Source organism: Megascapheus bottae, chromosome 2 (assembly GCF_031878675.1).
Source record: "Megascapheus bottae isolate mThoBot1 chromosome 2, mThoBot2.hap1, whole genome shotgun sequence".
NCBI classification, from domain to species: domain Eukaryota; kingdom Metazoa; phylum Chordata; class Mammalia; order Rodentia; family Geomyidae; genus Megascapheus; species Megascapheus bottae.
In genome coordinates this window covers 85,716,241-85,733,685 of record NC_143510.1, presented here as the reverse complement: position 1 = coordinate 85,733,685, position 17,445 = coordinate 85,716,241, and the positions used below count along the sequence as shown (strand labels likewise).

Here is a 17,445-nt window from a genome sequence, read left to right as displayed (position 1 = left end):
ATACTGTGGCTCAGTGGTAGGTGCAAAGGGAATGAGCTTCTGACACACTTTTAAGGGTTGCAGTTCAGAGCTAGCCCAGGCAGGAAAGTTTATGATACTCCCTGTAACTGCCAAAAGCCAGAAGCGGTGCTGTGGCTCAAGTAGTAGAATGCTAGCCTTGAGCAAAAGCAGTTTAGGGACAGCAATCAAGTCCCGGGACTGTCATAAAAAAAGAAATATATATGGTCTTGACCCCACCCTGCAAAGATACAGCAAGTTGAGATAAAACCTAGAAATCTGCATTTTAATCTTTATTAAGTTGATATAAATATATTGTATTTTACTGTTGTGTTGTCATCAAAATACATATCCAGGATGTCATGTTTGTACATTATCACAAAAATTAAGAACTGGCTATGGCACTGTCTGAACTATATAACTCAAAGTTCTAAGATTACCCTGTTTTAAAATTTCTTTTATTTCTTTAGATCTTCATGAAGCATTCCATCTTTACAGATCATAGTGCCCTATTAACAGATTTATGTGTTCTTTTCCCATCCCTTTTAATACAAAAAAACATTATTCAATTATTTTCATCTGACATTTCACTAAGTACAGGATTCATAATGTTGATATTAGATCAGTCAGTGAAGTGGGTGACACAAATTTATCTTTGTTGTGCCAAATACCCACTCAGAACGAGCTGAATAACAGATGCTTCCAGGTGTATACAACAACCATAGTTTCTTCAAGTGAACTAGTCCTGTTTAACAGGTCAAATTGCTAGTCTACGTAAATAAACTGGAAAAGACTCGAGTATGCAGCTGTACATGTCATTAATGGCAAAGTTCATTCCACTAACAAGTTCTAACTGACTGTACATTTGGACAGTCCTCTGCTATCATTGCAAAAAGTCCCTCCGATCCAAACTGTCATTTAGAATTGAAAACAATCGTGATGAGATAAAATATATCAGGGTAGCTTTTCTATAGCAGAAATTAATTATAGCCATTTTCCTCAAGCAATATTAAAGACAAGCAAAGCTGAAAATAAATATGCAAGCATATAGTAAATTAGAAAAAATAGAAAAAATTCAAGTACAAAGCACAGCAGAGCCTATCACTACAGAAGATAAATTAGAAATACAAACGAGCACCGAAGCAGTAATTCCTTCTAAATAGCAGGAAACAAATTTTCCAATACCATTATTTATATCACATACTAATTGTTAACTTTGGAATTTAAGGAACAATCCCATTTTGTTGAAATCTGACCAAATATACCAACAAATGTCTTAATCATAGTACTATGAAATAAATGACCAATTCCTTGTGAACTGAAGTCCTTCATGACTTCTTTTAAGTTTTATATAAGCAGAAAAGTCCAAGAACTCTTTGCAGATTTGCTCAAATCCCTGCTGGCACTTCTGAAAGCCTTTAAAAGTGACATTCTTATAAATTGCAGTATGTATTAGTGATACCCTTAGTGACCACAAACAAACACTGAAGGTCAGGTATTAGGTTGATTTGTTCAGGTTCACAGGGGCATTGGATTTTCGCTTGACTTTCAGGAAATCACCTCTTTCTTCCTCCATAAAATTTGTGAGTGGCAGAGTAGAGATAAATCTCCAGAAAAAAAAAAGATCTTTCTTACTTGGATTAGAACCCTCAGTTAAAAGGAATGCCAAATATACCTGCCAGTTGTTAAATTTTCACCACAAAAAAAAAAGAATTCTAGCTAAGTCATCTTGGAGAAAGAACAGGATGTGATGACATATGTTGTTAAGACATGACACACTGATCAGCCATGATGAAAAACATTAGTTCCCTGCTTGAAATTGATGTGAAAATGGTACCACGTCCACAGCAGCCTTGAGGACTCTCATATTTTAAAAGCCTACTGAAAGCACTCTTATATTTTACATTCAAAACTAATACATGAGGCCCATTTTGTTCAATTTAAGTCAGTAACTGGTGTAAAGCATTTTGTCTTGGATATTCTGAGCAATTTCTAAGAACTTAGATTTAATATCTGTTCTTTAATATGAAACTCTTCCAATATGGCTTCTAACTAACTTAGCAATGTTCCTTGGGGACTGTAAGAAGTACTAATGAGGGAGTATGAACCCAACCTGAAGTGTACAATTTGATTTTAACCACTGACACAACAGTTGGCAAGCACTATCTTACCCGCTGACAGCAAGAAATACCTTTAAGTCAGTGACTCCCAAGATTCTTAGCAGGAAAAAGTCACTTCACAACCTTTAAAAGAATTGATCGATAATCTTAAGAATTACATATACTTAAGGTACTAGAAAAGATGTTTTCTTTTGTAAGGCATCAATGAGTAACTAAACAGAATGCATGTCCAACAAAAGATGACTAACAGTATCATAGAATCATTTATCTTTTCTTTTAAACGTTTTGAATTCCTGCTACTTTTGCCAGCTAAAATAAGGAAGGAATGCCTCTTGGCCTATACAACTATAGTATAAAAAACTAAGACATTTGAAGCTATTAGGCACATCAAAGGTACAGTTTATGGAGTTCAAGGTCCCTTGTGTAAGGGGAGAATGAGTTACCTGGCACATTGTACATATGGAACTGTAAAGATTATCTACTGAATTCAACTTTCACATTTTTAGTCAAACTGAAAGACTTATAGTAAATATTGAAACATACCATATCTTCAGTTACAACTGAATAAGTGTAACATTTTACCAGATAAAAAGCTGGAACTTAGTACGAGAAACCTTCATATACTGTGCTAGTATTGGTCTCTTCTTTTTAGATGAAAGCCATCAATACTTTCAACACAGCAGTTTAGAAGATACGCATCCAAAACAGGTGACTTGGTTGAGGTCTATAATTTAGCAATTCAATGCCACTGGCATCATAGTGCTATGAGGAGCAAGTGTCTCTCCATGTTTTAGTCAGATTTGTCTTTCTTCTTTCCTGTTAAGGGCACTTTGTTGACAACAGCAGACCCAACAGCTGTCACACCTCCGGCCACAGCAGACACGCCCCCTTTCACCAGCCCTATTCCCATGGAAGGCACAGTTGTAACGGCTGTTTTGGTCACCTCCAGACTCTTCCCACCAATCCAAGCCACACCTCCAATGGTGGCACCCACAGCCCCCTTTGTAACACTGAAGATACCCCCGGTCACCCGGGACAACATGCCTGGCTGCTGCTGTGGATGGTCTTTCATTGAACCTGAGGAGAAAAAACAGCATGACATGGTCAGATCATCAAGTGACCTTAGGTTCTCAGAATGCTGGGGGTGATAAGGCCTACTGCACTGCCAGATACAGGTCACTTGTGCCTTAAGGGTGGAGTTGGGTACATTTTTATAGCATCTTTGTCCAGGGCTTAACCTTTTTCCTTGTTGGTCCTCATGCTTGAACTCAGGCCCTGGATACTGTCCTTGGCAGTTTTTTTTGTTCAAGGCTAGTGCTCTACCACTTTGACCTACAGCACTTATTGTTTTCTGGTAATAAGAGTCTCATTATCTTTCCTGCTCAGGCTAGCTTTGAACTTCTATCCTCAGATCTCAACTTTCTGAGTAGCCAGGACTAGAAGCCTGAGCCACTGACACCAAGTGCAAGTCTTATTTCTTTGAGACAGGGTCTTACTATGTATGTGGCCCAGGCTAGCTTTGCGGCTTTTTTGGTTGTTTGGTTTTTGTACCAGTCCTGGGGCTTGAACTCATGGCCTGAGCGCTGTCCTTGGGCACTCTCAAGGCCAGTGCTCTACCATTTGAGCCACAGCACCATTCCAGTTTTTCCCCCCCTATGTATGTGGCAAGCACTCTGTCACTAGGCCAAACTCCTGGCCCCAGCCCAGGCTAGTGTTAAACCTGCATTCCTCCTGTCTCCACCTCTAAAAGTGCTGAGTTTATAGGCAAAAACCAGTGCGTGTCACCGTACTCAGTCTAATATGGTGGGCTGAGCTTGGAGTTAAAATACACATAAACACACACATACATACACAACCAATGGTAATGCCAGGCACTGGTGGCTCATGCCTATGATCCTAGCTACTGCGGAGGCTGAGATCAGAAGATCTCTGTTCAAAGCCAGCCTGGGCAAAAAAGCCCTTGAGATTTTTCTGTCTCCAATTAACTTTCCCCAGCATAAAGGCTGAAAGGGGAGCTGTGACTCAAGGGTTGGAGCACTAGCCTTGAACAGAAAAGCTCAGGGACAGAGCCCAGGCCTTGAGTTCAGTCCACAGGACCATCACACATAGACACATAGACACACACACACACACACACACACACACACACACACACACACACACACACAGCACAAATCTGCATGTAACTTCAAGCTCATCAAATGACCAGCAGGAAGGTTCATAAAGCTTGATTACACCAGATTTGAACAGACACAGGCCTTTTCTCTGTTCCCTAATAATTTAGGGAGCAACAACATGTAAACAATGATGTTTTCAAAATTTTATGGAAAAATATCTGAGAATGTTACAATTACAATCCCATACAAAGCCAGGTAATTTCTATGTACACTCGCAGTGAGACCCCCAAACAGGATGTTAACTACCACCAAAGGTGACATGGTGAATACAAAGAGATTTAAGGAGAAAAGAAAATTTAAAAATGCTGGGGGGGAGAGGGGATGAGTTTTTATAACAAGGTACAAATTTCCTTTTTTTGGAGGTTTTACATTTTGCCAAAAGTAGAAAAGGCTTACTGATGAATAAAACTCATGCACAAAGGTGGCTGTTTTATTTGTTATTAAACTGAACCTTATGCTTGCTAGGCAGGCGCTCTACCACTAGAGCCACACCCTAAGTTGTTTTTGTTTTTATGATAGGTCTCACCTAGCTTCTGGACCAACTGTGATCCTAATTATGTCTCCTGAACTACTCACATGGCAGGTACACATCACTCTATCCAGCTATTGGTTGAGACAGAAGTCTCCCTAACTTTTTGTCCCAGCTGGCCTGGAACCACAATCTTCCCCTCATCCACTTCCTGAGTAACTTGGATTATAGACATGATCCACTGTGCTAATCTGCAATAGCTAATTTTTTAAAAGCCAATATTATTTTATTAAAACTAATAGTATATAATGCAAAATTTTAACTGGCTGAAAAAAATGACGAGGCAGATGAGTAGTTGATTATAAAATTATGATGGAAGAGCCAGGAGTTTGGCCTGGTGGTAGAGTGCCTGCCTAGCATGCACGAAGACCCAGGTTCAATTCTTCGGTACCACATACATAGAAAAAGCCGGAAGTGGTGCTGTGGCTCAAATGGTAGAGCTCTAACCTTGAGAAAGCCCGAAGACAGTATAGTGCCTAGGCCCAGGACTAGCAAAAATAATTTTTTAAATTAAAAAAAAATTATGATGGAAAAGACTACCTAATTGGTAACTCTTTTGTAATCAAGGTCAAAAACATTTAAAATATGATGTAAAAATCAACATTAATAAATTCTTAAAAAAAATTAGAAAAAGGGTAAAAATACTCATCTGAGGATAATAAATAAATGCTTAATAATATCTTAGTAAAATAAGCTTGCTTTGCCTGATATGGTTCTCTTGTACTAAACGGAGGCAATTTTACTTAAGATAAATATTAATATACTTATCTCTGCCCCATTTAAGTCATCTGCTTTGTACTTTAATCGTATTGGCTTACAAAGACATTCCTGAGGTTCTGTTCCCTCCCGTGACACTCATACTTTTCAGTGGCCTTTGCCCCTTTCCTAACTTCTTTCCACACAGTGCTTGTTAATTTTTTCACTGACTTAGCTTTTCTAGCTCTAAAAAAAAATAAAGCTGGGAAATGCAGCCATGGTATTCACTGATCAACAACAACAACAACAACAAAAATTACCAATAACAAAAATTACCAACAACAAAAAAAAGAACTGCTACTTGAATTACATTGATTTTTTTTTTTTTTTTTTTTGGCAGTCCGGGGTTTAAGTCAGGGCCTGGGCATTGTACTTGGACATCTTTTGCTCAAGGCTAGTGCTCTGCCACTTGAGCCACAGCACCACTTCTGGTTTTATGCATGCTAGGTGAGCACTACCACTAGGCCATGCTCCAGGCCATGTTGATTTATTTTATGTAGGTTATCAAAATTAAACATAACTCATCCTTTCTGTCTTTCACTCCTTACAAATGAAATCACATTCTTACTTGTGAAATAAATTGTCTTAAAATATAACAGGAAATATACCTTATATAATAAAATTAAACTGTTCTTACAGTTCCAAGTTCCATAGTTCCTTATTAGAAGCTTAAAATATTTATCTTCAATTTTTCTTTTCTCTCTCCTTCCTTCCTTCCTTCCTTCCTTCCTTCCTTCCTTCCTTCCTTCCTTCCTTCCTTCCTTCCTTCCTTCCTTCCTTCCTGTCAGTTGTGTTGTAAGGCTGGAACTTAGGGCCTGAGCACTATCTCTGAACTTTTGTGTACTCTACCACTTTGACCCACAGCTCCACTTCCAGTTTTCAAGTAGATAACTGGAGTTAAGAATCTTGGACTTTCCTTTCTAGGTTCACTTCAAACCGAAATCCTCAGATCTCAGACCTCTTAGTAGCTAGGATTACAGGCCTAAGTCACCAGTGCCCAGCTATTCATTATTACTATTTTTGTGGGCATGGGGCTTAAACTCTGGGCCTGGGTGTTATCCCTGAGCTCTTCAGCACAAAGCTGCTGACCTATCCTGGAGCCAAGCCACTTCCCAATTTCTAGAGGTTAATTGGAGATAATAAAGAGTCTCATGTCCTTTTGTGCCGAGCTGGCTTTGAACTCTGATCCTCAGATCTCAACTTTCTGAGTAGCTAGGCTTACAGGCGTGACCCCCCCAACCCCCCCACCCTGTGCCCAGCTCTTCAATTATTTTTGTAACATGTTTGCTGACCAAGTAAATAGACTAGAATTCTGTAAGTTTAATTTGAAAAGAATCAGGGCTTGGGCCAGGAGTTTGACCTAGTGGTTAAAGTGCTTACCTAGCATGCATGGAGACCTGGGTTCGATTCCTCAGTACCACATATAGAAAAAAGCCGGATGTGGTGCTGAGGCTCAAGTGGTAGAGCTCTAGCCTTGAGAAAGTCCAAGGACAGTGCTCAGGCCCTGAGCTCAAGCCCAGAACTGGCCAAAAAAAAAAAGAAAAGAAAAGAGGGGCCAGGAACTTGGCCTAGTGGTTAAAGTGCTTGCCTAGCATGCACAAAGACCCGGGTTCGATTCCTTGGTACCACATACATACAAAAAAGCCGGAAGTGGTGCTGAGGCTCAAGTGGTAGAGCTCTAGCCTTGAGAAAGTCCAAGGACAGTGCTCAGGCCCTGAGCTCAAGCCCAGGACTGGCAAAAAAAAAAAAAAAAAAAAAAAAAAAAGAATCAGGGCTTTAAATCACTACAATGTATTTTCCTTCTTAGTGTTATATACACTTACCTTCTGGTGGTTCATCACTAAGGTAGGATGGGATTTCCTGTTGATTTTTATCTGCCTGATTCATGATTTCCTAAAAAAAAAAAAAAAATCCATACAAACATTTCATGTTAAGGTGAGACTACTACATTGCACACACTAGATTAAGCCTTAATTTAACTTTACTCAGTTAAATAACATTTTAAAACATCTACCACAGAACTATTTTATCTTAAGTGGCTGGGGATAGCCCTAAGTTCCCCCCCCCCCCTCCAGGGACCACACACAAAAAAGTCACTTTATGGGCTAAGAGTCTGGCATGAACAAAGACCTGAGTTCCATTCCTCGGAACCATGTACATAGAAATAGCTGGGAGTGGTGCTGTGGCTCAAGTGGCAGAGCTCTAGCCTAGAGAAAGCCCAAGGACAGTGCTCAGGCCCTGAGTTCAAGCCCCAGGACCGGCATTAAAAAAAAAAAAAAGTAACTTTACATTTCTGAGCTGGGGATGTAAAAGTCCTGGGTTAGTTTTTTGTTTTTGTTTTTTTTTCTGTGCTGGTACTAGTGCTTAAATTTAGGGTCTCAGTGCTATCCCCTAGGCTTTTTCAGTAAAGGCTGGCATTCTATCATTTGAGCCACAGTTCTACTTCTGATTTTTTGGTAGTTAACTAGAAATAAGAGTCTCATGGACTTTCCTGCCTGGGCTGGCTTTGAACCAATATACTCAGATCTCAGCTACTATTACAGGCATGAGCCTCCAGCACCCAGCTCCAAAGTGGTTTTAATGATATATTGTCTTGATCAGAAAAGTAGTACTAGGATTCTAGCAGTGTACTAAACTTTTTTTATTGTTTTTTTCTTTTTGGTCAGTCATGGAATTCTGGGCCTGTCTTGTGTTCTGCGGTTAGTTAGTTCCAGATAGTCTCATGGATTTCAGTGCCCAGGCTGGCTTTGAACCTCGATCCTTAGATCTCAGCCTCCTGAGTAGCATGTGCCACCAGCACTGGCAATATGTCTTGGTAATACATTCTTAAAGCCTAAGTTTCTATAAACCATATGAAAATAAGATATGGAAAAAGGATATTGTACTTGCAATGTAGCATTAATTAATACATAGTAACTAGGCTAATCAATATTTTAGGTATAGAAGGTAGAAAATCCCTGCCCACCTACCCACCCATATACATACAGACACAAATGTATATGGAATAATCTATATAACTTTCTACCATAAACATATACTACTTTTATAAACAAAACTACTTTTAGGACTTAGAAACTAATGATTTCAAAATTATTTTCTTTTTGGTGATACTGGGAGTCTGAACTCACACTAACCCTTTTAATTTCAGATAGGACCCTCGAGTTCTTTATCCATAGCTGGCTTTGGACAGTAACCCTCCCACCTGTGCCTCCTCCAGAGCTGGGATTGCAGGCATGCTTATTTGTTGAGATGAGGTCTTGCTAATGGCCTACACTGGCCTGAAATCACAATCCACCTGATCTTTACCACCCAAGTGGTGGAATTACACTCGTGAGGCACCATCCATTATATCTCTAAAAATCGATCTGGTCCCAGTTATGACAAGGGCTATTAACCGTGGAAAGAAACACGGACAAACAGCTTTATGTGGGCGATTACTACATTAGCTGTACAATATTGTTAAAGGATGCTACCCACCATATTCCTGCATAATGTGGAATACTAACTATATATCTAGGTGATTTCTTTAGAAGGAATTATTCAGAAAATGCCATTTTCTCCAAAATATAGCAAGTTTTCTTTGGGATTCTAGTCTTTTCAACTTAAAAGAGAGAAGGTTACGGTGTCTCACTTCTCTTTTGGCTACCAGGAGTGTATTTAAAATGCCAGCTTAACTGGGTAGCATTCCTGTGGCTGCATAGTGTCTATTCTCCATTCTATACCCTTCCATATTTCCTTCAGATGTCTCCTCTGATTTCTATCTTCCCTAGTCTGTAATTTTATTTACACTTTAAGTATTTTTTTGAAAACATATAGGACAAAAACATTTGTATCTACACTAAGCACCACTAGAAAACATGTATGTCAAGCCTGGCACTAGTGGCTCATACCTATAATCCTAGCTACTCAGGAGGCTGAGATATGAGGATCATTGTTTAAAGCCAGCCAAGGCAGAAAAGTCCATAAGACTTTTTTTTTTTTTTTTTTGGTGGTCCATGGGGCTTGAACTAGGCCTTGGCGCTGTCCCTGAGCTCTTCAGTTCAAGAGTACAGCCCTACCCATGGGCCTGGGTGCTGTCCCTGAGCTCTTCAGCTCAAGGCTACCGCCCTACCCTTGAGCCAAGCCCCACTACTCCCCATTTTCTAGAGGTTAATTGAAGATAGGAGTCTTAGGTCCTTTTGTGCCTGGGCTGGCTTTGAACCTTGATCCTCAGATCTCAGCCTCCAGAGTAGTTAGGATTACAGGTGTGAGGCACTGCCCAGTTCCTCAAGACTCATCTCCAATAAACTACTCAGAAAAGGCAGAGGCAGCATTGTGGCTCAAGTGGCAGAGTACTAAGCTTGAACACAAAGAGGCTCAGGGACAGTGCCCAGGACCAGGAGGGGGGGGGGGAAGAACCATAAATCAACATTTGGCTAGAGGATTTAGTTAGAAAGGGAGGAAAGCATAAAAAGCATAGAGAAGAAAACAAATTCTAAACTAGGTTTGCGCTTGATGAGTAGGTAACGGTATCTAGTGGCTTCAAGAAGCCACAATACAGACATGATGTATGTATTTTAATCCATAGTTATTTAAAACACTTTATTATTTTTTTTGTCTGTTATAGACTTGAATTCTGGGCCTGGGTGTTGTCCTAGAGCTCTTCAGTTCAAGGTTACCGCCCTATCCTAAAATATTTTTATTTTTAAATCCATAGTAAAAAGCAAAATGGAAAAAAAAGCAAAATGAAAAACGCATGCGTTTTTTTTGTTCTTGTTATTTCTAGAGCTTGAACTCAGAGCCTGAGCCCTAACCTTGGGCTTTTTCAAGGCTAGCGCTCTTTTACTTGAGTCATAGCACCACTTCTGGCTTTTTCTATATATGTGGTACTGAGAAATGAAACTTGGGTCTTCATGCATGCTAGGTAAGCACTCTACCACTTGGCCAAACTCCCAGCCTGTGATTTTTTTCTTAGGGGGGTGGGTTGGGGGGAGGGTCATGGGGCTTGAACTCTGGGCCTGGCGCTGTCCCTGAGCTCTTCAGCTCAAGGCTACCACTCTACCCCCGAGCCACAGCCCTACACCCCATTTTCTAGTGATTAATTGGAGATAAGAGTCTCGCAGTCTCTAATGCCAAGGCTGGCTTTGAACCCCAATCCTCAGATCTCAGCCACTTAAGTAGCTAGGATTACAGGTGTGAGCCACCTTGCCTGTCCTCTTTTTTTTTTTTTTTTTTGCCAGTCCTGGGCTTGAGCTCAGGGCCTGAGCACTGTCCTTGGACTTTCTCAAGGCCAGAGCTCTACCACTTGAGCCTCAGCACAACTTCTGGCTTTTTTCTCTGTATGTGGTACCGAGGAATTGAACCCGGGTCTTTGTGCATACTAGGCAAGCACCCTACCACTAAGCCAAAAGGCCAGTCCCCCCTTTTTTTTTTTAAATAACTAAATTTTCAAGAAATTTCACTCCTCAAGGTGCAGTCTCAAGGACTGGAGGAACGGCTCAAATGATAGAACACCTGACTAGCAAGCACAAGCGGAGTTCAAACCACAATGCCACTAAAGAGAGACACAAAAAGGTATGCTTCCAGATGTACCCATGGCTCCCCTGCTAACCACGTTCCCATTCCTTCCAGAAAGCCACTCTGTCCTCAAATTGTAGGCATTCTTTACAAGAGTCTGAAATGAAGAAACTCATGCCAGGCCAGGCTTGTCTACATAGATTAGAGGAATTAGAATAGAGGACCTTGAAAATCATACTGGTTATTGGTTTTCATGTTTGGATTTACTGCACATCATTAGCCTCAATATTACAAGTAGGTCACATTTTTATTCCTCCAGAACTCAAGATAGCACAAACCGTGTGAAAACCCCAAGTATTAGATGATTTTTTTCTCCCTGAATTCTGAGCTGTAATGTAAGATAGACCTTTAATGTTATGTACTAAAATACTTACCTGTAGTATTAACTGTACTTTTCATATACATAAATTATTCTTAACCTCTACTCACATACATGATAATGTATATAAATATAGTACTTTACTACCAAGGAGAAATAATTTCTATATAGTTTCCCCTCATCTGTAGGGGTATATTACAATGCTGAAATTAGACAGTACCAAATCTCTACACATACTATATTTTCTCTTGCACATATATGTACTCCAATGAATTTATATACTAGCCACTATAAGATACCGAACAATAGATTATTAGAACACTGTATGACAATAAACATTACATTAATGCAGTCTCTCAAAATCTTACTATATATCCACCTGGACTGTCATTTAAAGGAAGCACAGCAGCTTCTCTTTCACATATGAATTGCCAGCATCCATACTCGGAGATTTGAGACCATTAAGGGTACAAAAAAAAAAAAAAGAGTTGCCTGAACACAAGCACTGTAATATTCTCAACAGCCCAGAGGGCCACTAAGTGGCAGCATGGCTACATGGAACAAAGAAGCAACTCAGACCCCATATGGGATGGAATGGAAATGCACACTACTCACAATTAAGTACAATTTAAAACTTACAAACTGCTACTCTCTGGAATTTACCCTGTAATGTTTTTGGTCCATGATTGCCCATAAATAATTTAAACAATGGAAAGCAAAATCTTGGTAAGAGTATTACTACTATGCTGCCATTGCTGGTTCATAATCCTAGTGGAGCTATGAGGATCAAGGTTCAAAGCCAGCCTGTGCAGGACAGTCTGTAAGAGTCTTATTTTCAATTAAACCACCAGAAAGCTGAAAGTGGAGCTGTAGCTCAAGGATAGCACCCAGGCCCTGAGTTCAACCCTAGGACCAGCACACACTACACACAATAAGTGCTTTACTCTAATTCATCCCTACCACTGCAACAGAGCTATTTCTCTTAAACTGAGAATTGTGAAAACATATTCCTCAAAACATACTCCTCCTAATCACCTAAAAAATGTCTACTGAAAAAAAAAATATACATATATAGTGGGGGGTTTTTTTGGCTTGAACTCACGGCTAGCGTTCTACCACTTTAGTCACAGCACCACTTCCAGCTTTTATTTTTTGGTGTGTCAGGGCTTGGCTGGGCCTGAGTGCTGTCCCTGAGCTCTTCAGCTCAAGGCTAGAGCCAAGCCCCACTTCCCATTTTCTAGAGGTTAAGTGGAGGCAAGAGTCTCAGGTCCTTTTGTGCCTGGCTTTGAACCTTGATCCTCAGATCTCAACCTCCTGAGTAGCTAGGATAACAGGCGTGAGCCACCGTGCCCGGTAACTTCCAGATTTTAAAGTACACACATGGGAATTAGTACTGATGAATAGTCAATATGACATTTTGAAAACTGTTATATTATCATTATCATTATCAGTTTCAGGGCTTGAACTCAGAGCTTAGGCATTATCCCTGAGCTTCTTTTGCTCCAGGCTAGTGCTCTACCACCTGAGCCACAGTTCTACTCCCAGCCTTTTTTGTGTGTGTACACAATTAATTATAGAGATAAGAGCCCAATGGACTTTGCTGCCTGGGAGGGCTTTGAACTTCCATCTTCAGGTCAACCTCCTGATTACAGCTACGAGCCACTAGTACCTGGCTAAAAAAATGTTATTCTTAAATGGTAAATAGGATTACTGGATTCTGTACAAGCAAACCATCCTGCCCCAAACTCATGGAGTCATTAGTTAACATATATGTCAGATAGATATCCTGTTTGGCACTTAAGGTTTCACACACAGCCCCTATTCTAAGCTGAGGTTCACAATTAGCAAGAATACCTCATCTCAATATATACAACTTTAGTCAACCATGCCATGCATTTAAGAAAACACATGGGCTGGGAGCTTGGCCTAGTGGTAGAGTGCTTTGCCTAGCATGTGCGAAGCCCTAGGTTCGATTCCTTGTTATCGCGTACATAGAAAAAGCTGCAAGTGGTGCTATGGCTCAGGTGGTAGAGTGCTAGACTTGAGAAAGCTCAAGGACAATGAACCTAGGCCCTGAGTTCAATACCCAGGACTGGCAAAAAAGAAAAATACAGGAACTAAGATGGGTGGTGGCTCATGCCTGTAATCCTAACTACTCTGGAGGCTGAGATCTGAGGATCAAGGTTCAAAGCCAGCCCAAGCAGAACCTGAGACTCTTATCTACAATTAATCTCTAGAAAATGGAAAAATGAGGCTTGACTAGGCTCAAGGGTAGGGCTATAGCCTTGAGCAGAAGAGCTCAGGGACAACACCCAGGCCAAGGTCAAGCCCCATGACCTACAAAAAAAAAAAAAAAGAAAGAAAAAGAAAATACAGGCACTGTTCTTGGAACTCTTAAGGCACTAGAAATGATAGGTCACAAATAGCCTTTAGACCAAGTTGAAATAAGTATTTTGTTTCGTCTTTAGGTCCTTCACAATCAAACTAAAACAGCTTGTATGTGTATTTATAAGCAAGTGGGGTGCCAGGCACCTGTAATCCTAGCTACTCAAGAAGCTGAGATCTGAGGATCACAGTTCAAAGCCAACCCAGGAATGAAGTCTGCAAGACTGTTATCTCCAAATAACCACCAGAAAACCTGAAGTGGCACTGTGGCTCACCGTGGTCGAGTGTAGCATTGAACCTGAAGAGCTCAAGGGACAGTGCCCAGGCCAGAGTTCAAGCCCCACGACTGACTGATACTGTCACACACACACACACACACACACACACACACACACACACACACACACACACCCTCTCTGTAATGTGAAAGACTTGTTTACTGTAACTGTATAGCAGGACAGCAAATTCATCAGCAGTTACTTTAAGGGGGGAGGGGTGGAGAATAACTTATCCAGTACAATAGCATCAAAGATAACAGCTGGCAGATATATTGAGTGAATATTAATAACAACACTATTCCCTAGAGGGTGATTTATTCCAATAATAGAAATAAGTAAACAAATGCTTCTTGGAAACCTCTGTTTTTTCATCAGAAACCTAAAATTACTGATGAATCAAAGTTGTTTGCGGCTTTCAATAACATCTAATATATAAATTTAAGCTTTTTGTGTGTGATGAAAACAGTCTGAAACAGCATATAAATCTGTCCATGGTTACCTCCCCTCTAAACTACCAGGGAAGTTCAATCACACTTGGTATAAACTCCAGCACAAAACACAGTACATACGAGTTTTTCTTGAAAGATGCTTCAAAATATTAATAGTCAACAATTTCCTATTTACAAAAAAGACTGAATGAAGCTCAACCCTTCTATTTGTGCTATATACGGGAACTTGCCACGTCCTCACGCTTTCTCTGCTTTTTCTTTTTGCTAACCTGGGGGCTTGAACTCAGGGCCTGGATGCTGTCCCTGAGCTTTTTTGTGCTCAAGACTAGCACTCTACCAGTTGAGCCACAGCCCCACTTCCCACTAGTTTATTGGAAAGCAGAGTGTCAGGGACTTTCCTGCCCAAACTGGCTTTGAATTGCGATCCTCATATCTCAGCCTCCTGAGTATCGAGGACCAATGCCTGTTTGTTTCCTTGCCAAAGTAACTGCAAGGAGTTTCAGAAGCAGTGTATACTAAGACACTACCTTACTGATTTTAGAATCTTCTAGATGACCAAATGTACTGAATATGCTGCTTGTAAAGCTGGCCCTCCCATTAAATCAACAACAAACTGCAAAAAAGCATGAGGCTGGCAAGGGAGAAAAAGTAATCTATCCGTAAAACTTGTAAGGGCACACCATGACAAATGGCAGTATCAAAGAAAACAAATAGAATTAAAATATCAGTGAAGCTACATTCCTCTTACACTGCTGGGTTCAGAACGCATACAGACCCACTTTCTGTGGTAATGTTTTAAACTCAGGACTTTTTGCTTGCAACCAAGAAAGAGCTATATCACTTGAAGACTCTCCCGCTCCCCCAGCCCTTTTTGATTCAGTTTTATCTGGGACCCCAATCCTACCTATATTATAGCCCCTGCTTAATTGAGATTGTAAAGCAGGAACTTGCCACAGCCAGCTTATTTGTTAAGATAGAGGGGGGCGAGGGGGGGAGGTCTCTAACTTTTTACCAGAGCTGGCCTTGAACTGTAATCCTCTCAAGTAGCTGAGAACACAGACTGAACCCCATGCTCCACCCAAAGACCCTCCTCTACAGATGTTTATGCATTGCTGGGTTAAGATCCCATCAGGAAGTAGGGAAGGAGCAAATGTCTAATTACAGAAACAAAGAAAGGCCAAGATGTTCCTGGAATTTAAACTATTAAAAAAAAAAAAAAAACCCAAAACAAGAACCAGTACATATACCTTAACACAGAAACCATCCAAACTTTTCAAACAAAGCTTTCGGCATACAGTTTTTTTTTTTCCAAAAAATATCGAACTAGACATGAAAGCGAAAGAGGATGCTTGTGTGTATTTGTGACAAAGACACACACACACACACACACACACACACACACACACACGCCCAGGTGTGGTTATGACTACTTCTGGGGAAGTCCCTGAGAACCTCCACATCAGTGGAGGTCTAGAAGCTTCAACAACACAGCACGTACGTCGTTCCTTTTCACTCTGAGTCGACAGCGTCCACCGAGGTTCAAGAACACCCCCGGGTGTCTGTAACTTCCCGGCAGCCCCAGCTCCCTTCATTGATTCCCTCGGGGCGTCTGCGAGTCTTTTTTTTTTTTTCTTTAGCCGAGGGAGTGACGTGGCAGGAGACTGAACATGACCCCGGAGGCGCCTTGGCTCCTGGATGAGCTCCTCCCTCCTCCCCTCCGCGCTCACGCTGTGCACCCCACACGCCCCCGGCTCCCGAGGGGTTCGGGCAATTCCACCTCGGACTGGGCGAGCAGCGCCGGTGGCGAGTGGAGGGCGGTGGGGGGGGGGCGGGGGCCTCGGAGGGGCCCGTGTGCGCGCGGCGGCCTCTGCGCCCGGCTCCCCGTGGAGGGGCGAGCGCCCCGGTCCCCGCTCACGCAAGGCTCTCCCCCGCCCCCCCACCGTGGGAAGGACGCCGGGAACCGCCACGGGGGCGGGGGTGGCGCCGAGCCCGGTGCCCTGGAACCTGGAGGAGCCGTCCACCTCCGGATCGGGAGTGGGGCCAAGCCCCGCCGGGCATCCCCACCGACGCCCCCCGCACCCCGCTCGCACCTGGAACCCCCTCCCGGCCTCAGCCTGACACCCGAGGCTCCCCGACCCAGCCAGCCAGGGAGGAGGGGTCGGCCCGCCGCCGAGCGCCCATCCGCCCCCTACTTCGTCCCCTCACCCCACGCACCCGCAGAGAAGGCCGGGCCGGGGCCGCGGAGGGAGCGAGGTGAGGGGTAGGGGCGCTGACGGAAGGACACGAGGGCGACAAGGGCAGGAAGCCAGGCCGGCGCCCTCGCCCCCAGTTCCCCCCACTCACCGCGGGGTCGGGGCCGGCGCCGGAGAACCGGGGCCGGGCTGAGGCGGCCTGGAAGGGAGGCAGCGGCGGTGGCACAGCCCCGGGGCTCTTCTCGAATCGCGGGGCCAGAAGACTCGGGCGACGGCGACAGCGGTGGTGGCGGCGGCGGCGAAGGCGGCCTCGGGCTGCGGACGTGGCGCCCGGCGAGACCCGCCCCCTCCGCAGCCTCCTCAGCCCCCGCCTCCTCCCGCGGCTCGGGCGCCAACGCGTTCGCGCGCACGCGCACGCGCACCCGCGCCCACCCCCCTCCGTCGCGCGCCCACCCGTTTCTCCAGAGGCCCAGCCTCTCCCAGCAGCCCCCAGCCCGCCTGCGCGCGCCTCTCTCCGGGGATGTCCCCGCCCCCTTCCCACCCACCGTCCAATCAGAGCCGAGTCGGGGAGACGCGCGGGCGGCGCCCCTCAAGGCCCCGGGTCTCGCGCTGCGACTCCTTCAGAGTTGTTGTTTTTTTTTGGGGGGGGGTGAGGGGCTGAGACGGGGTTCCGCCGTCGAGTAACGG

General features: G+C 43.1%; 1 protein-coding gene across 2 annotated transcripts; it reads right to left on the bottom strand.

Annotated features, from left to right (window-relative positions):
- Nucleotides 1-143: 143 nt before the first annotated feature.
- Nucleotides 144-17,112, bottom strand: Tmem263 (transmembrane protein 263). Of its 2 annotated transcripts, none has more exons than XM_090328571.1 (3): nucleotides 16,065-16,310; nucleotides 7,403-7,472; nucleotides 144-3,194 (listed from the first exon to the last, which is right to left on the bottom strand). In XM_090328571.1, exons 2-3 carry the CDS (start codon nucleotides 7,464-7,466, stop codon nucleotides 2,908-2,910), a joined length of 351 nt encoding a protein of 116 aa, XP_090184697.1. In that variant the 5' UTR covers nucleotides 7,467-7,472; nucleotides 16,065-16,310; the 3' UTR covers nucleotides 144-2,907. The 2 variants fall into 2 exon arrangements, with proteins under 2 accessions (XP_090184697.1, XP_090184696.1); XM_090328570.1 differs by lacking the exon at nucleotides 16,065-16,310 and adding an exon at nucleotides 16,910-17,112 and having other exon boundaries at nucleotides 145-3,194.
- Nucleotides 17,113-17,445: the final 333 nt, after the last annotated feature.

Excerpts from the sequence above, each read along its gene's own strand:
- Tmem263 (XM_090328570.1), bottom strand. The coding sequence starts at position 7,466 with ATGAATCAGGCAGATAAAAATCAACAGGAAATCCCATCCTACCTTAGT. Across the intron at positions 3,195-7,402 it reads TAGTGATGAACCACCAGAAG|GTTCAATGAAAGACCATCCA; the intron begins GTAAGTGTATAT and ends TTTTCTCCTCAG.